We start from the raw sequence: 27705 nt of genomic DNA, 5'->3' as shown, positions 1-27705 counted from the left end.
TGCGAGTTCTTTGGATGTGGGTCCCAGCCCCTGCTGCAGCGTGAGGCCATTTCCTCTTGTCCTGTTACCAAGGGAAATAATAGAGGAGCTGCATTCAATCAGAAGTGTATAATACCCCTTCACGTGGGACCATGCATGAACAACGCTAAGTAGTAATTATTGGTGGACCAAAAGGGAACAGAGCACTATGGGGTGGCGGGGGGGGGGGGAAGAGTTTTTCCAGGAGATTGCGGTAGACCCACGGAACATTTATGGATGTCACATTTGAGGTTTTGACTCTTAGCAAGAAAACCAGGCGATCTGTGTACCTGGTTATTTGTAATTCTGTTGAGGGACCAGCTCGCATGGTGTACACTTTCTGACTGGTGTCCATTGTGAGACGTCTAGAGGCTTAGATTTTGGTTTGTTCATGTGGGCGCCCAGGCACTGAGCCACCTCAGCCAGATGGCCTCCTTCTTTCATTAATGTCACACTGACAAGTCCCATGTTGATTCTGATGCCCCAGGGAAGCTCTTTAAGAACCTCTGCCCCAGAGATAAACAACAAGCTCCCACTGTATAGCACAGAGAACCATATTCGATATTCTGTGATAAACCATAATAGAAAAGAATATTTAAAAAAGAATGTATATATATGTATAACTGAGTCACTTTGCTGTACCACAGTAATTAACACAATGTTGTAATTCAACTATACTTCAACAAAAAATACATTAAAAAAGCATTCTCATTAGGCAGTGCTTTTGAATTTATATTTTAGGACAGAAGGCAAATACAAGTAATTTAAATTAGAAAACTCGCTCAGTTTCATCTCGCTAGAGCAAATGGAGAATTTCACAGAAACAGTATCTGCATCAATTTTGGCTCCAATTTGGAAGTCTTTTCAGAACAATCTAATTGTATATTTCTAAGTTGAATAACGGAGTTCTGTTCAATTCTCTCTGTCGTTGAGGGGTCTGGATAAGGGATCAAAGGCTAAGGACAGTAAAACAGGTGCCAGAGACCCAGGGATCCTGTAAAGGGAAGCGAGGTCCCGGGCGCTAAGATTGCGAAGCTGGTGTTGCAGGTGAAGGGAACGAGCAGGCCGAGGAGGGCAAGGGCTGGCGAGGAAAGAGGCCCAGGCGCTCGAGAGACTGTGCGGCCCCCCCTCCCGCGCTGCTGCTTCTGGTCACTTCCACCAGCTCCTCTGAGACCCCCTGCAGAGACGTGTGGGGGGGGGCCCCCCCCCCAAAACTGAGCACCCAGGAGGCTTCTCTTAACGCTCCACAGGTGGTGGGGGGGGGGGGCCGTTTCACAACGGACACGTGGTCTGTGGGCATAAGCGCACATTACTTTATACAGCTGGGCAGGGAAGCCCGATGCTATGTGCATTTGTGCAGATCAGCGCTGTGCCATCACAAAATCTTTCGCGAACTGATGGTGTTGAATTTTAGCATCCCAAATAATAAATTAGTATTTGCCCTTTCGTGACAACTTTGTTAAAATAAGATTTCTATCTTTGCCTTCCCGATCCACTTCTCACTGTGGGGCTTGCAAAACTTATTCAAACTTTGTATATAAACCTGAAAGTACAAAAATGTGGACGAACATTTTATGAAATTGTTGACGTTTCTGCGGATGCCTGGCGCTGGGTATCGTGTGCAGTGATATGATCGCCCGGACGAGGGCGCTGTGGTACCGCGTTCACTCGTGTGCTGTCTGGTGAATTCCTGAGTGGTCCCTGCGAGGATTTCTAAAGGAAAGTAGCAACGTTTGCTGGTCCTTTTACACTCCATAAAACGCTGCTGAGATTAGGAAGTGACAGCTTCAGAACTTCTATTGTCTGGAGCTAAAAGGAGTTTGGTTCATCCCTATCAGCGCCGCTGATATTTTTCTATTCGAGGCTCATTACTTTTAAAGAATGTGCTTCAGCCACTTCATCAAAACGCTCCTTAGATTGAAGAAGATTCACTTTTTAAGCGTTTTTTCCAAAGCCAGACTTACAAGTGAGGGTTGATTTGGTATGGATATTTTAGTATGAAGGTATCGCCATCTGCTTGGAACGTTTAGGAAATTTGACCATGGAAAGTTGCCCTTCTGCACCATCGTGCACTTTTTATCTGATCATACTGGATACTGAGGTAATCCAAGAAATAGTTATTAAATCACAAAATGCTGTTGCCAAAACAATAATGTTCTGTTCTATAATCACACAAATTATTCAGATTAACATCATAATAAATCAATAACAAAATGAAATTTTAAAAATCAATCTTTCACACCTATGATGTGAAGTTTTGATAAAAGCTAAGATGCACATCCTGAAATCTTCTCAATTCAATATTGATTAATTTAAAATAGATTTTAGATTGAAGCATCTGGTTTCCCCGTAGCTTCATTACTAAGGTTTTCCATTATTTACTTAGAATAATATATAAAATATAGTTTGCTGGAAAAGAAAGTCCAAGATGAGGTACGAATGGTTAGTTGGCTCTAACAGACTCTGTAAGGAAAACTCTGTGACGATTACCCGGGCAGTAAGAGAGGAACGGATAGTGTTTGTAAAGAAAACATTCCTTTCTCTAAAATGTTTAAGAAGCTTTCTAGAGGGTCATGATCAGACTTTAAGCATTGTGCTCTCTTACAAATGAAATGATAGGACCTTCACATTCAGACCGGAAAGGAAGTTAGGAGGTTTCTATTTGATCCTATCAGGAATGGCCTCTGACGGCGAGGACCAGAGTCCTGAGAAATAACGGCTCAGCCAGACAGGGCTTTCTTTCCCTCGCATATGACAGGCAGCCGGAAGTGAGCTGTGGCCGATTGGCTGAGGTCTCTCCGATTCTCAAGGCTTTTCCTCAAGGTTGCAAGATGACTGTTGGGACTTTTACCATTAATTAGGAACTCCTCATTAATAGCAAAGAAGAGAAAATGAAAGAGGAAGGGGCAATTCCTGGGTCAGGAAGACAAAAACTCAGCATCCCAGGAGATAGCCACTCACATCTCACCGGTAGGAAGCAGTCCTTGTCACCTCTGCCAGGAAGGTGGGAAAGCAGCTTCAGCTGGCCCAGTGCCAGCCTCAGAGGTTTAGTCTGTTAGTGCAGGAAAAGGAGAGGAGTGTATTCTCCACCACACCTGTCCATCACACCTCTGACTCTAAGGAAAATGAGGCATCTGGGCCCGGAAAGACCGAAGGCTTCACCCATGTCCCAGAGCTGGTGGCAGAGCCAGGCTTCAGGGAGCATGATGGTGGGGTGGGATGGGAGAGTGCCTTCTGAAGCTCTAAGGGTTCTGCTTTTAGCGAGAGCATAACAGGTAAAGAATGTGACGAATTGTAGCAGCACTATTCACACCACTAGCCGAGATCTGGAAGCAGCCTAAATGTCCATCGACAGGGGAGTGGGTAAAGAAGATGTGATATATATATCATACACACACACACACACAATGGAATACTACTCAGCCATAAAAAAGAATGAAATAATGCCGTTCACAGCAACATGGATGGACCTAAAGATTATCATACTAAGTGAAGTCAGACAAAGACAAATATCATATGATATCAATTATATGTGGAATCTAAAAAAAGATACAAATGGACCTATTTACAAAACAGAAATAGACACACAGAAATAGAAAACAAACTTTTGGTAACCAAAGGGGATAGGGTGGGAGAATGGATAAATTAAGAGTTTGGGATTAACAGATACACACTACTATATGGAAAACAGATAAGCAACAAGGACCTACTATATAGAACAGGGAGCTATAATATCTTGTAATAATCTATAATGGAAAAGAATCTGAAAAAGAATATATATATACATATATATATATATATATATATATATATATATATATATATAAAACAGAATCACTTTGCTGTACACCTGAAACTAACACAATACTGTAAATCAACTATACTTCAGTTTTTAAGAAAAAAGAATGTAAAGAATCATGGATTACTGAAATAATCCATGATCTAATAAGATCATAGTGATTTGATTTTCCTATAGAAATATGCAAAGAAAAATAAAGATCAAATCCTAACATAGTAATCAAGTGATAGTGTCGCTGTCAAGGCATTAAAGTTTTGTTTGGTAGCAAAAATTTCATTTGAGCCTATTACTTCAAATAATGGAGATGTTCCCTCATGTAATCCTTGACTTCCTACTATAAACACTGTGGCCCTCCCCCTCTCGCAGGCTGAGGGGGCAGCCCTCAACTTTCTGAGGAGTGTGACTCGGGTACAGTGATTGTGACAGTAGTGGCAGCAGAAAAGCAAGGCTGCTCTGAAAGGGGTTGCAGCTGACTTTCTCCCATTGCCGGGAGGATAAAATTTGTCTTCTAGGAGAAGAGTCGTGAACAGATGTTGACTTTCTCTCACAGATATCATTCAGCCATTCAAATACTTGTTAAATTGACACATTCAAGAATGCAACACTGTATCAGGTTATGTATTAATCCAAGAAGAGACTATGTATTACTGCTTATAACCTAGGGCCACAGAAAAGTAATATGCAGACACCTGAGTAGAAATGGTTTCTGCAAATTGTACAATATTAAAACTGGCCCCTTCGTGTTACAGACAAGGGAACTACAGGGTAGCAAACCAGGAATGACCTAATTTAATTCATTTGGAGAACAGGAAAAATTTTTTTTTTCATTTTAATATATGCTTAAGTTGTTATAACTCCACGGGTTATGATTCCAGATCTTTTCAAACACAAAGACTTATGTGAATATTATAGTGTCATCTAAAATGACAACTCTCCAGTGTTTTCCCTCGATTCATGATTTATGCCTGGGGTATAAATTGGGAGTGACATTTACGGGTTGGGGATTCAGTTGCGTGTGATTCCTTTGTAATTGCAGTGGGAGAAACTGCAGATGACCAGGAGCGAGAGGAGGAAGATATTCTGCTCTGTCACCTTCCACGTCATTGCCATCACCTGCGTGGTCTGGTCTTTGTACGTGTTGATTGATCGGACAGCGGAGGAAATCAAGCAAGGCAATGATAACGGTAAGAGCATGTGTCCATTCTCTTTCCCTCTTGGATCCTGGGACGACACCCGAGACAGGCAGGGAAGATGTTTCCCGGAGCACGTTGGGTGCACGAGCAACACCCAGTCCTGGCGACAGAGTCGTCTCCAGTTATGTTATTGATGACCACTCGGACGATAAAGCACTGGGCATACAGGGGTCCCAAGCTGAGAAATAAGGTTTATCAAGTAAACCTTAGTGGGGGAGGAATATTCAGAGGCCGTGCGCCACTTTAGGCTTTTCAAGGAGCTGATAAGTATCAGGTTCTGCCTGATGGCAAAAGGCAAACAGCGGAAAAAATAGAAGGTCTTTCATTGTATTTAATTCTCCCCAATCAGGGCTTCTTGTAACACACAAATAAGATGGCAGTTAGTAGAGATGTGTTACAGCTTATTAATTAGCACGCTATAATTTGATAGAGTGGATTAACACTGCAGTTTGAAATATTTGCCATGCTAAGTTTGATAGTGAAGGATGATATCAAGCCTGCAAAGAGAGATGTTTTAAAACCACTGAGGCATATTCTAACATTGTCAATGGATAGGTCCTTCAAAACAGGAGCAAAAATGGCTTGTTTATCTTCACCTCCGTACCCAGTTCTGTTTCTCAGCAGGTTCTGCTGGCTTTTAGCCTGTAGCCTAAATCATAGCAGGTGAAACAGTGAGGAATATTCCCCTAGCCTCCCCCTGGGGGGGAAATATATAAATTATATAGAAAACCAGCAGTGAATTTGGAAGAAGTTGTTCAGTTGATAACACTAAGTTTGTGTCTCCCTCAAGAAAAGAAGAAAGTGAAAGAAAGAACAAGATGAGAGGCAGTGAGGGAAAGAAGGAAGGAGGAAAAGAATTTTTTAAAGGAGAGGTTTCTTTCTTCTGTGTCTCTTTGTTGGGGTTCACAAAAGCAGGGGGGAGGGTCCCCCTTCTCGTGCTCCTTGGGTGCTGCTTCTGGGTAGAACAGGGCTGGACTCAAAAGGACCGGGACCCCAGACCCCCTGGGATGTGTTTTATGTAGCTGGAGCATGTGTGTGGCAGGGGTTCTCTAGAGGCAGTGTCCTCTTCTGAACGGGAATGAAAGTGCTCGAAAAAACAGGTGGCGGGTATTTTTGTGTCAGTACTAACTCATTTATATACAGTTTATACCAAACTACGTTGTTTACAACTACATTATGCGTTGTTCCTGAGATGCTGGATTTTAAAATGTCTGTCGCATCCCTGCTATCTAAGTTCCTTCAGGGTAGGAACTTTTTATTTATTTATTTATTTTAAGCCCATATCGCCTACGGCTACAGGAACTGGCTCAAGCCAGGTAACAGAAAGTATGCCACAAACATTGCAGCTGATGGTGTGTGTACGTGAAGACGAAGAGACACCCCATCACCTTCCCCACCTCACTACACCCAGCCTACGACCTTAGGACTGCCGTGTTTCCTCACAATCCAGAGCAGACCTGAAGCCGGGCTGGATATGTCCTGATGTCTGATTCAGCGTTCCGGCGTAGCCTTGCCCTCTCCCGGTGGCCACCCTGCCTGGGCCTGGCTGCCCCAGCCTGCGGGGCTCCCGCTGCTGTCCCCCAGCTACAGGGGAGGGAAACAAGATGATGGCACCTCTCCCGGACAGAACAGGAGGATGCACTCTCATGTCATCCATAGGCAGGCAGCTCAGAACCTCTCTCTTAACTCATTTACTCAATCCCACTTCTGACACCTGTGAGTGAACAGCAGTCGTTTATCCCACAGTGGACATGACTGTCACAACCTCAGCCCTGAAACCCGTGACCCATGACCCATGCCTCTTTCAATTTCTCTCCCTCTCTAGTCCCCCTGGGTGTCATTATGCCTTCAGGTGTCACTTCTATGCTGGTAACCCCACACACACACGCATATGATCTCCAACCACACATCTACCTGCCTCCCAGACCTCTCCATTTAAAGGTCTCCCAGGCACCTGGACGCAGTGTGTCCAAACTCCTAAGCTACCACCACTTCCCACTCTGACCCCTGTGGGAATGGCATCGCTAACCCCCAGTAACCAAATGTACCCCAGGCTTCACTCCTCGCCACCTCCAACGTCCACCTTACATCGGTCACCAAGTCCTATTTATTTAGTCTGTGCCACACACCTCAGGGATCGGTCCCTTTCTCTCCCTCCCCACTCTGCCACCACCCGTGTGCAAACGATCATCTCTTTTACTGGAAAACTGCTCCTTAGCTAGACTTTCTCCAGTTTTGCCCACCTTCAACCCACATCCAGAAATGGACTTGCAGCAAATTTACAAAACACAAATCTGACCACATTCTACCCCTGTTTACTCATGTCTCTTAAAATACACCCTGGACCCTGGAATGGGGCTACGCTGACCTCATGACCTGGCTGAAGCCAATTATGCCGAACACTGGTTCAGCTCCCAGATCTGCTTCCAGACCCTGCTCTGCTTTTCCGTCTCCCTGACACATGTCCTCGAGCTTCTCGTGTCCACCCCACACACTCACTCACACGCTCACGGGTCATCACACACCTGAGCCCCACTCAGCCTTCACAGTTTACCTTAGACATCACTCCCTCTTGGAAACTCAGTTCAGCTCCCTGAACTAGAGTAACTGTTACTACCTCAGCAGCTCTCAGCGTGTGGTCCCCAAATCCACAGCATCAGCATTACCTAGGTACTTGCTAGAAGTGCAGGTTCCTGGCCTCTCCCCACCCCAGACCTATGAATCAGAGGTTCTGCGGGTGGAGCCCAGCAATGTGGGGGTAGCTGACACCCTCTAAGTGTTGAGAACACCTGCTCCTGTAGCCCCCCTACCTGGACCACCTGTCGCATCCCCTGTGCAGAGTCTACACCACTACAAAGCGTGAGTTTTACCCCCAAAGGTTTAGATTTAGTTACCCCTTACATGATTCTGTTGTGCAGTCAGGCTGAGCAGCTCTGCCCTACCAGGAGACTTACCACACCTTATTATAATCACATATTTAATTGTCTGTCTCCCCTCACCAGTAGACTGAGCTCCAAGCAGGCTGGGCAGCGTCTGCCCTGCTCACCAGCACATCCTGGGCGCTGAGCAGTGTGTCTGGGACCTGGCAAGGGGCCCAGTCAATGGAGGAGGAACGGTGACAGTGAATGCCTCATACACACATTTTTCCACTTTTTTTCTTTCTTTTGGAATTTTTCTTCAAAACGTTTTTTCTCTTTCTCAGTTCTGGGTAGATGCAGGATTTCAGACCACAGTCTCCAATGGACTGTCCCTCAAGAGTCCTCAGTCATATTTCCCAACAGAAAAGGTTGAATGATAATCAAAGGTCAGCTTCTTAATATCTATAGCTATAGCTATCTATACACATATATATACACACACACAGTATATAGGGTCAGCTTTCTACCATATACTTTTAAAAGTTATTTTCAGGTTTTTAAAAATATTTATTTATTTATTTTTGGCTGCGTCGGCTCTTGGTTGCAGCACGCGAGATCTTTTGTTGCGGTGTGCGGGCTCTTCATTGCGGCACACAGGCTTCTCTCTAGTTGTGGCACACGAGCTCCAGAGGAGTGTGTGGGCTCAGTAGTTGCGCCACGCAGGCTTAGTTATTACCCTGCGGCATGTGGGATCTTAGTTCCCCGACCAGGGATTGAACCCGCATCCCATGCACTGGAAGACGGATTCTTAACCACTGGACCACAAGGAGAGTCCCTATTTTGTGTCTTAAAAGCAAGTGAAAATGACATAGCTTTTATCTTTGGTGTTCTGAGCTTCTGAAATAGGAAGCAAGATCTTTATCACGAAGCAGTTCCCATGGTTATTCCTACAGAGTCACTGACCAGTGGGACAGCTCCTGACTTGGGTAATGTCAAATGGGACCATGGTGACTTTTGTAAAAGTTTTTTAGTAGAAGACTCTCTGCACTTATGTTCAAATTGTACTTAACACCTAACTTCCCCAAGTGCACATTTTCGGGTAGTGCGGGCATCTGTGTGAGTTATTATTTTAATCTTCCTTTGGCGTTGGAACAGGGGGAGCTGATCCTGAATTGGCTTTTAAAGTTTTGGGAAAAACTGCATAATTTAAAAGTCAAAATATTTTAAATCCATCTTGAAAACCTTCAAAAACTTTTGAGGAGGAACAATTTGCCCTTCTTTAACCAGAGTGGAGGTCAAATATAAAACAGCATCTTCTGAGCTGTAAAAACAACACTGCCAGGAAAAAGTCCTTTGTATGTTTTTAAGTGGCTGTCCTTTTAGATTAAATAAACATCATGCCCCAGATCCCTCTCTTTCTATTTCCTGTGATGAAAACAAAAACAGAAATAAATACATGGTACTTGAAACTTTAACTCCCTAAATTATCCATGTTGCCAACTCTAATTTGGGAGAACAATTACTCCTCCTGCCTTATCTTTACATATTCTAGAGGAATGCTCCAGGGTACTATCTGTGTGCTGAAAACAAATCACAAAAATACAGACCAGGAAAACGAAACAAAAGTTCATGCTGTCTATTTTATTTTAAATAAATTTATTTATTTGTTTAGTTATTTTTGACTGCATTGGGTCTTTGTTGCTGCACGCAGACTTTCTCTAGTTGCGGCGAGCAGGGGATACTCTTCGTTGTGGTGCACGGGCTTCTCATTGCAGTGGCTTCTCTTGTTGCGGAGCACAGGCTCTAGGCACGTGGGCTCAGTAGTTGTGGCTTGCAGGCTCTAGAGTGCAGGATCAGTAGTTGTGGCACACAGGCTTAGTTGCTCCGTGGCACGTGGGATCTTCCTGGACCAGGGCTCAAACCCGTGTCCCCTGCATTGTCAGGTGGATTCTTAACCACTGCGTCACCAGCAAAGCCCCATGCTGTCTATTAAAGGGACTATAGATGTTAAGGCTGCTGCAGGAACATTTAAATGCATAGAAGCGAGGGACTAGAATAAGAAATTGATTTTGTCTCACTCCCCTGTGAGCCTCCGAGAACATCCAGGGCTGGGCCGTGCCTGCTGGCTGTTAACATCTGCTTTGAGAATGTCTTAAAAATCACTTTCCTGCCATCCATATTATATTCTCCGTTTCAGCACTGTTGCTTAAACATTCCTTTTTAATGTAATTACACATGCTCTTATTGTGAACAACGCCAAAGTGGTAAACACCGGCTTGGGCAAGTGGTCAGAAGGACAGGGTATCGTTCTGCCTTGGTCATGTGCTAGTTATCTTGAATGAAATAATTATCACTCTGAAGCTCACTTTTCTCATTTGTTGACTAAATTGGACTGAACATTCTCCAAACTTTCGATGATTCATTTTTCAAAAACACCATGAATTTGCCCTTGCATCAGATAAATGGAAACAAGGTGTTTAGGGCTTCCCTGGTGGTGCAGTGGATAAGAATCCATCTGCCAATGCAGGGGACACGAGTTCGAGCCCTGGTCCGGGAAGATCCCACATGCCGCGGAACAACTAAGCCCGTGCACCACAACTACTGAGCCTGCGCTCCAGAGGCCACGAGCCACAACTACTGAAGCCCGTGCACCTAGATCCCTTGCTCTGAAACAAGAGAAGCCACCGCAATGAGAAGCCCGTGCACCACAATGAAGAGTAGCCCCAGCTCGAAACAACTAGAGAAAGCCCGCGCACAGCAACGAAGACCCAACGCAGACAAAAATAAATTAATAAATAAATAAATTTATAAAAAAAAAAAAAAAAACACATACTATATTATTTTAAAAAAAAGAAACAAAGTGTTTATACAAACAGCACATGTATCATTCGTGTTTACTCACAGTAAAAATTACCATTAAAGCTAGTTAAGGAGAGAGACCTTCAAGATGGCTGAAAAGTAAGACGTGGAGATCACCTTCCTCCCCACAAATACATCAGAAATACATCTACATGTGGAACAACTCATACAGAACACCTACTGAACGCTGGCAGAAGACCTCAGACTTCCCAAAAGGCAAGAAAATCCCCACGTACATGGGGAGGGCTAAGAAAAAAGAAATAACAGAGACAAAAGAATAGGGACGGGACCTGCACCAGTGGGAGGGAGCCGTGAAGGAGGAAAGGTGTCCACACACTAGGAAGCCTCTTCGCAGGCAGAGACTGTGGTTGGCGGAGGGGGAAGCTTCGGAGCCACGGAGGAGAGCGCAGCCACAGGGGTGCAGAGGGCAAAGCGGAGAGATTCCCGCACGGAGGCTCGGCGCCGAGCAGCACTCACCAGCCCGAGAGGCTTGTCCGCTCCCCCGCCGGGGCGGGCGGGGCTGGGAGCTGAGGCTCGGGCTTCAGTCGGATCGCAGGGAGAGGACTGGGGTTGGCGGCGTGAACACAGCCTGAAGGGGGCTAGTGCGCCACGGCTAGCCGGGAGGGAGTCTGGGAAAAAGGTCTGCAGCTGCCGAAGAGGCAAGAGACTTTTTCTTACCTCTTTGTTTCCTGGTGCGCGAGGAGAGGGGATTCAGAGCGCCGCCTAAACGAGCTCCAGAGACGGGCACGAGCTGCGGCCATCAGCGCGGACCCCAGAGACGGGCATGAGACGCTAAGGCTGCTGCTGCCGCCACCAAGAAGCCTGTGTGCGAGCACAGGTCACTCTCCACACCGCCCCTCCCGGCAGCTGGTGCAGCCCGCCACGGCCAGGCTCCCGTGATCCGGGGACAACTTCCCCGGGAGAACGCACGGCGCGCCTCGGGCTGCTGCAACGTCACGACGCCTCTGACGCCGCAGGCTCGCCCCGCCTCCTCCGTACCGCTCCCTCCCCCCGCCTGAGTGAGCCAGAGCCCCCGAAGCAGCTGCTCCTTTAACCCCGTCCTGTGTGAGCAAAGAACAGACGCCCTCAGGCGACTTACATGCAGAGGCGGGTCCAAATCCAAAGCTGAACCCCGGGAGCTGTGCGAACAAAGACGAGAAAGGGAAATCTCTCCCAGCAGCCTCAGAAGCAGCAGATTAAATCTCCACAGTCAACTTGATGTACCCTGCATCTGTGGAATACCTGAACAGACAACAAATCATCCCAAGAGGTGGTGGACTTTGGGAGCAATGATATATATACTTATTTCCTTTTTCTCTTTTTGTGAGTGTGTATGTGTGTACCTTGGTGTGAGTTTGTCTGTATAGCTTTGCTATTACTATGTGTCCTAGGGTTCTGTCTCTCCGTTTTTGTTTTGTTTCTTTTTTTAGTATAGTTTTTAACGCTCCTTCCTTCCTCCCTCCCTCCCTCCCTCCCTCTCTCCCTCCCTGTCTCTCTCTCTCTTTCTTTTTCCCTTTCCTTCTGAGCCGTGTGGCTGACAGGATCTTGGTGCTCCAGCAGGTGTCGGGTCTTGGTGCTCCAGCGGGTGTCAGACCTGTGCCTCTGAGGTGGGAGAGCAGAGTTCAGGACATTGGTCCACCAGAGACCTCCCGGCTCCATGTAATATCAAACAGTGAAAGCTTTCCCATAGATCTCCATCTCAATGCTAAGACCCAGCTCCACTCAACGACCAGCAAGCTACAGTGCTGGACACCATATGCCAAACGACTAGCAAGACAGAAACACAACCCCACCCATTAGAAGAGAGGCTGCCTAAAATCATAATAAGGACACAGACACCCCAAAACACACCACCAGACGTGGACCTGCCCACCAGAAAGACAAGATCCAGCCACATCCACCAGAACACAGGCACTAGTCCCCTCCACCAGGAAGCCTACACAACCCACTGAACCAACCTCAGCCACTGGGCGCAAACACCAAAAACAATGGGAACTATGAACCTGCAGCCTGCAAAAAGGAGACCCTAAACAGAGTAAGTTAAGCAAAATGAGAAGACAGACAGAGAAACACATAGCAGATGAAGGAGCAAGGTAAAAACCCACCAGACCAAACAAATGAAGAGGAAATAAGCAGTCTACCTGAAAAAGAATTCAGAGTAATGATAGTAAAGATGATCCAAAATCATGGAAATACAATGGAGAGAATACAAGAAACGTTAAACAAGGACCTAGAAGACCTAACGAGCAAATAAACAATGATGAACAACACAATAAATGAAATTAAAAATTCTCTAGAAGGAATCAAGAGCAGAATAACTGAGGTAGAAAAACAGATAAGGGACCTGGATGATAAAATAGTGGAAATAACTACTGCAGAGAGAATAAAGAAATAAGAATGAAAAGAATTGAGGACAGTCTCAGAGACCTCTGGGACAACATTAAACACACCAACATTCGAATTATAGGGGACCCAGAAGAAGAGAAAAGGAAAGGGACTGAGAAAATATTAGAAGAGATTATAGTTGAAAACTTCTCTAATATGGGAAAGGAAATAGTTAATCAAATCCAGGAAGTGCAGAGAGTCCCATACAGGACAAATCCAAGGAGAAACATACCAAGACATATTAATCAAACTATCAAAAATTAAATAAAAAGAAAAAATATTAAAAGCAGCAAGTGAAAGACAACAAATAACACACAAGGGAATCCCCATAAGGTTAACAGCTGATCTTTCAGCAGAAACTCTGCAAGCCAGAAGGGAGTGGCAGGATATACTTAAAGTGATGAAGGAGAAAAACCTACAACCAAGATTACTCTACCCAGCAAGGATCTCATTCAGATTTGATGGAGAAATTAAAATCTTTACAGACAAGCAAAAGCTGAGAGAGTTCAGCACCACCAAACCAGCTTTACGACAAATGCTAAAGGAACATCTCTAGGCAAGAAACACAAGACAAGGAAAACACCTACAATAACAAACCCAAAACATTTAAGAAAATGGGAATAGGAACATACATATCAATAATTACCTTAAATGTAAGTGGATTAAATGCTCCCACCAAAAGACACAGACTGGCTGAATGGATACAAAAACAAGACCCATAGATATGCTGTCTACAAGAAACCCATTTCAGACCTAGGGACAAATACAGATTGAAAGTGAGGGGATGGAAAAAGATATTCCGTGCAAGTAGAAATCAGAAGAAAGCCTGAGTAGCAATTCTCGTATCAGACAAAATAGACTTTAAAATAAAGGCTATTACAAGAGACAAAGAAGGACACTACATAATGATCAAGGGATCAATCCAAGAAGAAGGTATAACAATTGCAAATATTTATGCACCCAACATAGGAGCACCTCAATACATAAGGCAAATGCTAACAGCCATCAAAGGGGAAATCGACAGTAACACAATCATAGTAGGGAACTTTAACACCCCACTTTCACCAATGGACAGATCATCCAAAATGAAAATAAATAAAGAAACACAAGCTTTAAATGATACATTAAACAAGATGGACTTAATTGATATTTATAGGACATTCCATCCAAAAACAACAGAATACACTTTCTTCTCAATCGTTCATGGAACATTCTCCAGGATAGATCATATCTTGGATCACAAATCAAGCCTTGGTAAATTTAAGAAAACTGAAATTGTATCAAGTATCTTTTCCGACCACAACACTATGAGACTAGATATCAATTACAGGGAAAAAAATCTGTAAAAAAATACAAACACATGGAGGCTAAACAATACATTACTAAATAACCAAGATATCACTGAAGAAATCAAAGAGGAAATCAAAAAATACCGAGAAAGAAATGACAATGGAAACAAAACGAACCAAAACCTATGGGTTGCAGGAAAAGCAGTTCTAAGAGGGAAGTTTAGCAATACAATCATACCTCAAGAAACATGAAAAATCTCAAATAAACAACCTAAACTTACACCTATAGCAATTAGAGAAAGAACAAAAAAACCCCAAAGTTAGCAGAAGGAAATAAATTATAAAGATCAGATCAGAAATAGATGAAAAAGAAATGAAGGAAATAATAGCAAAGATCAATAAAACTAAAAGGTGGTTCTTTGAGAAGATAAATGAAATTGGTAAACCATTAGCCAGATTCCTCAAGAAAAAAAGGAAGAAGACTCAAATCAATAGAATTAGAAATGAAAAAGGAGAAGTAGCAACTGACACTGCAGAAATACATAGGATCATGAGAGATTACTACAAGCAACTATATGGCAGTAAAATGGACACCCTGGAAGAAATGGACAAATTCTTAGAAAAGCACAACATTCAGAGACTGAACCAAGAAGAAATAGAAAATATAAACAGACCAATCACAAGCACTGAAATTGAGACTGTGATTAAAAATCTTCCAACAAACAAAAGCCCATGACCCGATGGCTTCACAGTCTAATTCTATCAAATATTTAGAGAAGAGCTAACACCTATATTTCTCACTCTTCCAAAATACAGCAGAGGGAGGACCACTCCGAAACTCATTCTACGAGACCACCATCACCCTGATACCAAAAGCAGATAAAGATGTCACAAAGAAAGAAAACTACAGGCCAATATCACTGATGAACATAGAGGCAAAAATCCTCAACAAAATACTAGCAAACAGAATCCAACAGCACATTAAAAGGCTCATACACCATGATCAAGTGGGGTTTATCCCAGGAATGCAAGGATTCTCCAAAATATGCAAATCAATCAACGTGATACACCATATTAACAAATGAAGGTGGAATACCATATGATCATTTCAATAGGTGCAGAAAAGGCTTTTGACAAAATGCAACAGTTTTATGATAAAAAAAACCCTCCAGAAAGTAGGCATAGAGGGAACTTACCTCAACATAATAAAGGCCATATATGACAAACCCCCCGCCAACATCGTTCTCAATGGTGAAAAACTGAAACCATTTCCACTAAGATCAGGACCAAGACAAGGTTGCCCACTCTCCCCACTATTATTCAACATAGTTTTGGAAGTTTTAGCCACAGCAATCAGAGAAGAGAAAGAAATAAAAGGAGTCCAAGTCAGAAAAGAAGAAGTAAAGCTGTCACTGTTTGCAGATGACATGATACTAGACATAGAGAATCCTAAAGATGCTACCAGAAAACTACTAGAGCTAATCAGTGAAAACTACTAGAGCTAATCAATGAATGAAACTACTAGAGCTAATCAACTACTGTAGCAGGATACAAAATTTAATGCACAGAAATCTCTTGCATTCCTATACACTAATGATGAAAAATCTGAAAGAGAAATTAAGGAATCACTCCCATTTACCATTGCAACAAAAAGAATAAAATACCTAGGAATAAACCTACCTAAGGAGAAAAAAACCCTATATGCAGAAAACTACAAGACACTGATGAATGAAATTAAAGATGATACAAATAGATGGAGAGATATACCATGTTCTTGGATTGGAAGAATCAACATTGTGAAAATGACTATACTACCCAGAGCAATCTACAGATTCAATGCAATCCCTACCAACCTACCAATGACATTTTTCACAGAACTAGAACAAAAAAGTTCACAATTTTTATGGAAACACAAAAGACCCCGAATAGCCAAAGCAATCTTGAGAAAGAAATATGGAGCTGGAGGAATCAGGCGCCCTGACTTCAGACTGTACTACAAAGCTACAGTTAATTAAGACAGTATGGTACTGGCACAAAAACAGAAATGTAGATCAATGGAACAGGATAGAAAGCCCAGAGATAAACCCACGCACATATGGTCACCTTATCTTTGATAAAGGAGTCAAGAATATACAGTGCAGAAAATACAGCCTCCAATAAGTGGTGCTGGGAAAACTGGAGAGCTACATGTGAAAGAATGAAATTAGAACACTCCCTAACTCCATTCACAAAAATAAACTCAAAATGGATTAAAGACCTAAATATAAGGCCAGACAGTATAAAACTCTTAGAGGAAAACCTAGGCAGAACACTCTATGACATAAATCACAGCAAGATCCTTTTTGACCCACCTCCTAACAAATGGAAATGAAACAAAAATAAACAAATGAGACCTGATCAAACTTAAAAGCTTTTGCACAGTAAAGGAAACCGTAAACAAGACGAAAAGACAGCCCTCAGAATGGGAGAAAACATTTGCAAATGAAGCAACTAACAAAAGATTAATCTTCAAAATTTACAAGCAGCTCATTCAGCTCAATATCAATAAAACATACAACCCAATCCAAAATTGGGCAGGAGACCTAAATAGAAATTTCTCCGAAGGAGATATACAGATTGCCAACAAACACATGAAAGAATGCTCAACATCACTGATCATTAGAGAAATGGAAATCAAAACCACAGTGAGGTATCACCTCACACCAGTCAGAATGGCCATCATCAAAAAATCTACAAGCAATAAATGCTGGAGAGGGTGTGGAGAAAAGGGAACCCTCTTGTGCTTTTGGTGGGAATGTAAATTGATACAGCCACTATGGAGAACAGTATGGAGGTTCCTTAAAAAACTAAAAATAGAACTACCATATGACCCAGCAATCCCACTACTGGGCACATACCCTGAGAAAACCATAATTCAAAAAGTCATGTACCACAATGTTCATTGCAGCTCTATTTACAATAGCCAGGACATGGAAGCAACCTAAGTGTCCATCGACAGATGAATGGGTAATGAAGATGTGGCACATATATACAATGGAATATTACTCAGCCATAAAAAGAAATGAAATTGAGTTATTTGTAGTGAGATGTATGGATCTAGAATCTGTCATGCAGAGTGAAGTAAGTCAGAAAGAGAAAAACAATGTATGCTGACACATATATATATGGAATCGAAAATAAATAAATAAATAAATAAATAAATAAATAAATAAATAAATAAATAAATAAATAAAATGGTTCTGAAGAACCTAGGGGCAGGACAGGAATAAAGACGCAGACATAGAGAATGGACTTGAGGACACGGGGAGGGGGAAGGGTAAGCTGGGACGAAGTGAGAGAGTGGCATGGACATATATACACTACCAAATGTAAGACAGATAGCTAGTCGGAAGCAGCCACATAGCACAGGGAGATCAGCTCGGTGCTTTGTGACCACCTAGAGGGGTGGGATAGGGAGGGTGGGAGGCAGATGCAAGAGGGAGGAGATATGGGGATATATGTATATGTATAACTGATTCACTTTGTTAAAAAGCAGAAACTAACACAGCATTGTAAAGCAGTTATACTCCAATAAAGATGTTTTAAAAAAAAAAAACTAGTTAAGGAAAAGATTACAAATATGTGAAACGGGGCTATTTCCCTATGCAAAATCCCTTCATTCTTGAAAAAAACAGCCCTTCAGAAGCCATTAACCATAATAAGGGAAATCTTTGTAAGGTTTGATCTGCAAAGGAATTGAATACAAGTCTGAATTATTTGAGATTGGGGTATTTCTTAGCCAGGAAAGGGGGACCTTCTGAGAGTGAAAGTGAGAAAATAGTGACTATAAAGGAAATGAAAGACACAGTCAGTGGCAGTGGTCCTGTGGATTAACAAACTCTAGTCTCAGGTTCCTGAGGGGAAATGCCCTTCACCCCAATCCCTGTCTCCTGACGCAACCTCAACGGAGGATGTGTTGAGGAAGATCTGGGCGATTTTTTATGCAAAAAAGTTACAGGTTTTACTCTTTCATCATGTTTACCTTACTCTTTTATCATGTTTACATTCAATTTCTATAAATACAGTTAATTTTACTTGGACTTCCTCATTTCCCTCTCTGGCTTGCTAGAAAAATCTTGCCTAGATGCAGAGCCTAGGATGAGCTGAACGGTCTCTGTGCTTTTATTTGTCTAAAGTGCTTTCACTCACCCTTTACACTTCTTTACAAATTGTGTACTGATTTCTGTGTTTCTGGTAGCACTGCACTTTCAGGAAGATGGAACGTAGCATTTGATTCACGTAACTCTATAATTTGCGAAGTCTTCAATACCGTATCACAGGACAAATCTACAGACCATCTTAAGCCTTTCCTGGGAAGCCTATTAGCAGGTCCATTGTTTTGGGATGGCACGGATATTGTTGCAGCCCTCAAGGACCACATCACACATATGCAATTATTAGAAAAGAGGCCTGGAAGAAGACTTTTAACAACTGTATATTGAGACGGTTTGAGAATTTATTGCCCATTTTTGTGGGATTGACATGACAATATGAAAAGTGAATCAGTTAAAATGCATCTATTATGAGCAAGAGAAGATTCCCATTTCCTTAGAAAATGATGATTGACAAAATATCTGCTCCTCCAATTCTTGCCCAAGAATTCCCAAGCATCGTCTCCCATCAGTGCTTAGGAGGTAGGGATGGGCAGAGAGTTGACTCCTGCACCTCCAGAAACCCTTGCAGAAAGATCCCAAGCAGAAAGGCAGAAGTAGAGATAGACCCTTGGGCTTCAGAGAAAAAAAAACAGATGATTGAATTGTCTGAAGATGGATCTTCGAAATTCATCTTCTGAACTGGCAAGTGGGGTCAACTTTGTGCTCTTGGCATTTTCGAGTTCAGGCTCCAGCTTCAAAGAATTCCTTGGGTTACACAAGGGGTCCACAAGGAACACGTCCCTGTGCATCCCTTCTTCACCTCAACCCTTCCTTATTGTGTACCTTCTTTCTTCTTCACGGAAGACAGCACAGAACTGACTAGTCCAACATAATTGACTATGAAGACAATGTGCTAAGTCTCAATAAAAGGAAGCACGGGACTTCCCTGGTGGCGCAGTGGTTAAGAATCCGCCTGCCAGCCAGTGCAGGGGACACGGGTTTGATCACTGGTCCGGGAAGATCCCACATGCCGCAGAGCAACTAAGCCCGTGCGCCACAACTACTGAGACTGCACTCTAGAGCCTGCGAGCCACAACTACTGAGCTCACATGCCACAACTACTGAAGCCCACACGCCTAGAGCCCAAGCTCCGCAGTGACAAGCCACGCACTGCAAAAAGAGTAGCCTCTGTTCGCCACAACTAGAGAAAGCTGGTGAGTAGCAAGGAAGACCCAACGCAGCCAAAAAAAATTAAAAAATTAAAAAATAAAACTTTATAAAAGGACGCAAATGAAAACAATCTTGAAAAATCCATTTAGCCCCATTTTGGCATCTCCTCTCATGACGTCCTTAGTGAGTTTTCCAAGGTAAAATCTTATAACTGCTCAATAATTTCTAAAGAAAACAAAAATCCTGCCCACTTAGTGAAAGGCAAAGAGAAAGCTCAGCCTGTCTCTGAAAGACGATGGTCATCTGGACAATGGGTTTGCACCCAAATGGCTTTTGGATGTGGGGTGTGGAGTACTCTGCAAACTTTGTCTAGGGAAATCGCCGGAGCTTTGACTCCCCAGGAACGTATAAAGGAGGAATGACTTGAGCAGAGGAAATCGATTCAGAGACACCTTGTGAAAGGAAGTGCAGGGGTCAGAGTCTCTGAGAATTGATGGAGAAAATGGCAGCTGGTTACTCCTGGCCCGTATTCTCAGGTATATCATGGGTTCTGGTCACTGTTTCTGGAAGGAGAGGTGGGGCAAGGATGGAGTCTTCTTCAGCTTGTCCAACAAAGCGGAGCTTCACTAACAAGTGAAGAAAAGCTGTCACTTCTGGTTATTTTGAAAAGATTGAGGCACAGCAATCAGAGTTAGAGCTTTTTTTACAGTGATGCTTTAGTTTCTGCTGTACCGCAAAGTGAATCAGTTATACATATATCCACTCTTTAGAGTCTTTTCCATATAGGTCATTACAGAGTATTGACTAGAGTTCCCTGTGCTATACAGTAGGTTCTTAATAATTATCTATTTTTTATATAGTAGTGTGTGTATGTCAATCCCAATCTCCCAATTTATCCCTCCCCCCCTTCCCCCCTTGGTAATCATGTTTGTTTTCTACATCTGTGACTCTATTTCTGTTTTGTAAATAAGTTCATTTGTACCATTTTTTTAGATTCCACATATAAGCAATACAGATGGCCAAAAAGCACGTGAAAAGATGCTCAACATCACTAATTAGTTGAGAAATGCAAATCAAAACTACACTGAGGGGCTTCCCTGGTGGCGCAGTGGTTAAGAGTCTGCCTGCCAATGCAGGGGACACGGGTTCGAGCTCTGGTCTGGGAAGATCCCACATGCCGCGGAGCGACTAGGCCCGTGAGCCACAAATACTGAGCCTGCGCTCTAGAGCCCGTGAGCCACAACTACTGAGCCTGCGCGTCTGGAGCCTGTGCTCCGCAACAAGAGAGGCCGCGACGGTGAGAGGCCCGCGCACCGCGATGAAGAGTGGCCCCCGCTCTCCGCAACTGGAGGAAGCCCCCGCACAGAAACGAAGACCCAACACGGCCAAAAATAAATATAAATAAATAAATAAATTTATTAAAAAAAAAAAGAAAAAAACTACACTGAGGTATCACCTCACACCAGTCAGACTGGCCATCATCAAAAAGTCTACAAACAATAAATGCTGGCGAGGGTGTGGAGAAATGGAACCCTCTTGCACTGTTGTTGGTGGGAATGTAAATTGTTACAACCATTATGGAGAACAGTATGGAGGATCCTTAAAAAACTAAATATATAACTACCGTATGATCCAGCAATCCCACTACTGGGCATATATCCAGAGAAAACCGTAATTCGAAAAGACACAGCACCCCAATAGTGTTCATAGCAGCACTATTTACAATAGCCAAGACATGGAAGCAACGTAAATGTCTGTCAGTCAACAGAGGAATGGATAAAGAAGATGTGGTACATATATACAATAGAATATTAGCCATAAAAAAGAATTAAATAATGCCATTTGCAGCAACATGGATGGACCTAGAGGTTGTCATACTGAGTGAAGTAAGTCAGACAGAGAAAGGCATATATCAAAGTTAGAACTTTAAAAGCTTTCATTCATCCCTAAAATGTCCACTGAGCAAGGCAGGGTGGAAAACAAAGAAAGACCAACCAGACGTAGATCCTGCACTGTCAAGATTATGGCACAGCAGAGAACAACTTATGTCAGAGGGCGACTCATGCCACAAGTGTAAGAAATAACATGAAACTGGAAGAGTGAGAACGTTTATTCCCAGCTGGAAATTATTTCCGAGCCAGGTTTTGTGGGACAGGTAGACATGCAGAAATAGAGAAGCAAAATTCTGAGAGAAGAAATAGCATGGGCAAAGGCTTGGAAGGAGGCAATCTCCAGGCACTTCCAGGGCACAGGTGGTAGTGTGATTTAGGAATCAGAGGGGAAAATGAGATGTAATCCATGGGGATTTCCCTAAAAATGGGAGACAAAGCACGCTTCAGCTTGTCTGTGGTTAACATCCTTCTAAACAAGGAGACACTACTGCTCAATGGAACAGCTGAGAGCAAAAATCCTTCTAAATTTGGAGAAGAAGCCCAAGGTGTCTTATTTGTATACTGAGTCTTCCCTGCAAGTTTCTAAATAAATAAAGGAACTTAAGTGATCATCTTCTGCAACAGGGCTTCTCAACCTCAGCACTCTTGGCACTCTGGACTAGGTAACTCCTTGCTGTCCTACGCGTTGCGGGATGCTGGCAAAGCAGCATCACAGGACTTGCTGAGTCAGCAGCCCCCGCCCCGCACCAGGTGTGAAGATCACCGTGTCCAGACACTGCTCAGCGGCCCGGGGCACACAGCCACCCCCAGCTGTGAGCTGCTGGCCCCCCAGCTCAGTGAGTCAGGCCTGCTCTCCCTGCAGAGACAGGAGGAAGGAGCAAGGCAAGCCCTTCAACGTGTGACGCAAACGGGGCAGGGGTCCATTTTGCTTCCAGAAGCATAAAGTATTCATAAATGGCACTCTTACAAAATGCAGACAGGATGTTTCTTATGACTCTCTTCGCTGTTTTATAAGTAAGGAAAACCCGACTTCCCTAAAGTGTGGTTTCCAACCCCCCCTTCTCTTGTACTTGACAGCCTCTCACAGGAATGAAGGCAGCTATCACGTCCTCCACACCATCCTCATGTTGGCAAGAGCTGGTCTCTTGACCATCATATGTTTAACATTTATAATTATGTGTGGCCTAAAAATACTGTTGTAGTTACAGAAACGCTCGTGACATACATAGTTTTAAAAACTCTTTGTGAAAGAAAGTCCGTTTCTAGTTATGGTGATGGAAATTAAGAGAAAATATTGATTGATGTCTAAGAAAGAGATGGTTCTCAGTAACAAAATATAAGATCGATAAAACGAGTGACTAAAATCCTAAACCTTACGCACGTCTGTACTCAGGAATTCTGAGATGTGGCAGCTTTTCTTTCTTTTTTTTTAATTTTAAAGGTAATGAGGGTGGGGAGGGGACCCATGGGTACAATCCCACGCATGTACCTATTACGTTACCTTAAGAGGATCCTAAAGTCTGATTCTTTCACTCAGTATGTGAGCTATCCTTCCTTAAAGATTTACCTGTAAAGAATAAATGTCGAAGTAAGTATCTGATGTAGTATCTGATGATCACAGTAGGTTCCTGATGGCTAAGAGAGATGAGAGACATCATTACAGCGGTAGGGGAGAGAATTTCTTCATGTACAGTTTTGGCAATACCTGGAGAATATTTAAAGCAATTAAGCAATCAGGTTATAATTCTTACTAGTTGTTAAGAATATATTCCTGATCTATGAAATATTAACAGGCTGGCATGATCCTTTGAAGGAACCATAGGAAAAAAAATCATCACCAAATCCATCAATAAAGACTTGGTGGTAATGTTCTCTCTTTTATTTCAAAGGTGTCCTTGAATGGCCATTTTGGACAAAACTGGTTGTGGTGGCCATCGGCTTCACGGGAGGTCTGGTCTTCATGTACGTACAGTGCAAGGTCTACGTTCAGCTGTGGCGCAGGCTGAAGGCCTACAACCGCGTGATCTTTGTGCAGAACTGCCCCGACATGGCCAAGAGGCTGGAGAAGAACTGCTCCTGCACGGTGAACACTGACGCCAAGGACGCCGGGGCAGTGCCTGCCTTACAAACGGGGACCAACGCACCGCCACCTTCGGAGGGCGGCCCCCCCGAAGTCATACCCGTGTGATGGGGCCGGCCGGGAGCGTGTCACTGGAGGATCGCCTGGCCCTCAGCCACTACAAGTGACAGACGTGATCCTGAGTTAGTCACCCTCTTTATCGTCTCTCCTCTTTCTGACTCACTTGTCCTCACTTTGCTCAAAAAGGAAAGGAGAAGAAACACCAGATGGTCAGAGCCCATGAAGCAGTCTCCAGTGTGAAGAGAAAATGTGCAACGTTGGCTGGAGAATGATTTCTGAGACCAGGGCCGCTGGAGCAAGGGATGCTTTCAGGCAACGAGGAGAGACTAACTGGACAGACCCATGAGTCTTCCCAGTAACAGGGCAAGGTCAAGAATACGGACTTGAATGGCAACGTGTCTTTCTTCTAGGGCCTCGTAATGTTAACTCTCTCATCTGGAAATGACAAACACATTTGGTTTTAAGCTTGAAATTGTCTGCATTATCCCTAAGGCACATCAGAAGCAAACTCAGAAGATGCATATTTTGATATTCATACTTCGCCAGCTAACAGGTTTTTATGGCTATAGTGGAGTCCAGTTGTTTTGACAGATGCATGTTTTTAAAATAGATGCAGTACACATTTGAAGATATTGATACTTGGAATTATGTTTAAATCATGATTTTCAGAGATTTTGGGGTTTAATTAGCTCTGTTAAATACCCACAGGAGCCTTGTATGCTCCACCTGGACCCTCTAAAACAGTGTTGTCCAGCAGAAATATAATGTGAGCCACAAATGAAGGCCACATATGCAAATTTAAATTTTCTAGTAGCCCCATTAGAAAAAGTAAAAATAAATAGGTGAAATGAATTTTGATAATATATTTTATTTAACACTATATACCCAAGTTATCATTTCAACGTCATCAATATAAAAAAAAGTATTGAGTTATTTTACATCTTTTTTTATGAACCAAGTTTTCAAAATCCATAATGTTTACAGCATAGCTCAATTTGAATTAAACTTATTGGCTAGTGCAGCCCTAAAATTAGAGACAAAGCCTCTGCTTCATTTAACAATTGAATCTTTCAAAACAGCAGCTTAATTCATTCTTTTATTCAAAGTATCACAAATACTATTTTACAAAGCAGTAAATTAATCAAATTAAATATCTTGGTTAATAGTTAGATGAAGTTACCATTTCTCTAAAGGGTGAAAAAACAAAACTATAAAGCAATCTGCCAGCGGTAAGTTCTGAAATTAACTTGTTTGCTACTATGAAGCACTTATAATAGGGAAAATAAAAATTTAATATCTTTCTTTGTTAAGTGAAACGTACCTTTTTTTTTATGAGGTGTCAAACTTGACAGATGAGTAGTTATGACCAAGCATTTAGACTGTATTTTAAAAAGCTGACAGACAGTATTTCCCTTGCTCAGCTGGAACGCAAAAATATTCAACAGATTCTGTGATAAGTAATAAATTGAATTGTTTAGGTTTGACAGTTCAGCTGATTATTGTATTCTTTGCATATTCATGTAAAACTGAAGTGTGAATGACATAGCAGTGAGCTAGATTAATGATTATAAATATAGTGGCCTGTCAAAGGGAGATGTCTTACATAGAACGAGGTGATTTATTTTTGCTAGCTGTCGTATTTATTATTGTGAAAAGGCAACCGTGATGGCCATAGAACCAAAGCATGGGTATCGCACTGCACAAATCTGGGTATCACACTGATGCACTTTGTAATGGTCAGTGGGCTTTTTCCTCACAGGTTACCGTAGGGAAAGAAAAGAGAAATAAATCACCTTTTACTGAGGAGAAGGTTGACACGATACGAGTAGTGGCTGACACTGAGTCCAGATAGTCCCAGTTCCTAGAAATAGAGCAAAGGTCAACAGTATCAACTTCGTGTGTGTGTGGCATGTGTTTGTTCCTGTATATACGTGAGAAAAACGTCAAGGTATTCAGTCAGGCAGGAAACAAAAGGTTTAAAACCCATCTTTCTTAAAACTTGCTGTAGGAGCGCGGAATGAAGGCACAGGAAAAACTAAGTTGAGGCAACTAAACTGGACCAAAATTTCTGCACAAATAAAGACATAGTGGTGTAATTAAAAATATAGGAAGCTTAAACAACCTGGACTTTGTATTAACTCCTTAAATTTCCATTTTCAAGGTTTAAGATAAATACACTCATGGATAATGAAGCTTTAGGTGATTTAATCATGGCACCTCACCCAAGGGATTAAACGTGATTCATTTTTTTCTGATAATTTTCCTAAGCATTTTACTAATCCATTTCTCCTGAGGTTCAGCAATGGCAACAATTGTTTACAAATATTCCTGAGGGAACAAAATCTAGCCACCAGCAAACAAAGAAATGTTGATTTCTCTTTTGTTTGCTCTGTAAGGAAAAGGATTATTTACCTGAATTATACCATACAATACCATTTAAATTCTGTCCGAACTTTAGCAATATAGGTAAGTGCATAATTTCACAGTGGAAGACGATTGGCTTAATAAATAATAATTTATTAAGGGGCATACTGAACACTAAGAAATTCTAGTATGAAAAGTAAATATAAGCATTGCTGTATTAATGATAAAAAATGACATGGTGTTTTAAAACCATACGTAAATTCTCAAAATGAACTTGAATAGGCTTTGACTTTCTTGAAATGAGAAAATAATATAGCTCCCTAACACATTAAAAGTCAACATTATTCTGCTATTCTTTTTTAAACACTGAACTCCCGAATTTAAATCTTTAGAAGTTTTCCCGTAATGGCTGTTGATAGTTCAAACCATCTGAAGTAACTATGTGCATTTAAAACCTAATGTTGATTCTTTTCTTTATGTTCTGTGTGGCAACGGTACATTTGTCCTTTCAATGACCGGGTTTGGCTTTGTGACAACACTTTTGTGGACTGGATATACCCTTCAAAAAGAAAAACTGCTCTCCGGAATGGCAATTTTTTGAAGCATGCTCACCTGCTTATGTAAGAAATAAAATGCAATTGAAACAAAGAACTGAAATTGAAGAATAAACTTACTTATAGTTCTGCTAAAACCTTGGCTTTTTATCATCATGAATCTGTGGTATTATCAATACCAGAAAACGTATATTTATGCTGTTGATTTTTTAAAGAATTGTCACTCTAATTGTGTAAGATCAAAGATTAAATTGTAAAGATGATATGAAATCCAGTATTTTTTTTAAAGTGAAGCCCAAAGGGCAATTAAACTTAAGTACAAACAAAATGTAAAAAAGCAAAACAAAAATGTTCCCATCGACTTGGGACATAAAGCAATGGAGAAATAAAAGGAAGACAGGTATATACTCTGAAGGAGTCTTTCAAAATGCCCTAGGATTAAATCTCACTCCGAGCTTGTTACATGTGATTACAGTCCCAGAGATGGCCACATAGTTACATTTATCTTGTTTTGCCAAAGGTCCCTAAAACATCTATTTATTCTCACTCCGAGCTGCTGTTACATGTGATTATAGTTCCAGAGAGATGGCCACATAGTCACACTTATCTTGTTTTGCAAAAGGTCCCTAAAACATCTATTTATTTTGGCTGGAAGACTAGCTCATTAGAGCAATGACATCACTAAGATACTCTAATTGTCATGGAGGTGAGGTGGGGAGGAAGATTTTTGCATCTGCCTGACACAATTTACCTTTCCTTGCCATGCCAATGAATATTTTGGAACAAAGTAGAGCTCTTAAAACTTATCATTATTGTAGTTGTCATACGGTAATTGTGTAGGACTCACACTTTAATTAAGAAAGATGAAAATTAGTTTTCTTTCCTTAAGTCAGCCCAAAGGTGCTATTTTACCTACGAATACAGTTGAAAGGAAGTACTGTTATTTTGGGCTGCAGTGTTTCCTCCACATCTGAAGAAAGCCCATTTGAAACTGCATTAAAACAAACGAGGAAAAATTATTTTAACTGTGTGCAATTTTGGGGATTGAGCA

The 27705-nt window shown here is 42.2% G+C and overlaps 1 protein-coding gene and 1 long non-coding RNA gene across 2 annotated transcripts in view; one reads left to right on the top strand and one right to left on the bottom strand.

Moving 5' to 3' along the window:
- The window catches only part of MARCHF1 (membrane associated ring-CH-type finger 1), a 472347-nt gene extending 448563 nt beyond the window's left edge, over positions 1–23784 (top strand). Inside the window, exons 7-8 of the mRNA XM_068542410.1 lie at positions 4854–5001; positions 23486–23784. Of these exons, the coding sequence (XP_068398511.1) occupies positions 4854–5001; positions 23486–23784 (447 nt within the window). The remainder of the gene's footprint in view (positions 1–4853; positions 5002–23485) is intronic.
- LOC137763950 (uncharacterized) lies at positions 21184–26207 on the bottom strand. The gene is made up of 3 exons (XR_011073874.1): positions 25530–26207; positions 25058–25157; positions 21184–24171 (listed from the first exon to the last, which is right to left on the bottom strand). It is a non-coding gene; the product is annotated as an uncharacterized lncRNA (long non-coding RNA).
- Positions 26208–27705: the final 1498 nt, after the last annotated feature.

Source organism: Eschrichtius robustus, chromosome 4 (assembly GCF_028021215.1).
Source record: "Eschrichtius robustus isolate mEscRob2 chromosome 4, mEscRob2.pri, whole genome shotgun sequence".
Lineage (NCBI taxonomy): Eukaryota > Metazoa > Chordata > Mammalia > Artiodactyla > Eschrichtiidae > Eschrichtius > Eschrichtius robustus.
This window is presented reverse-complemented; position numbering and strand designations above follow the sequence as displayed.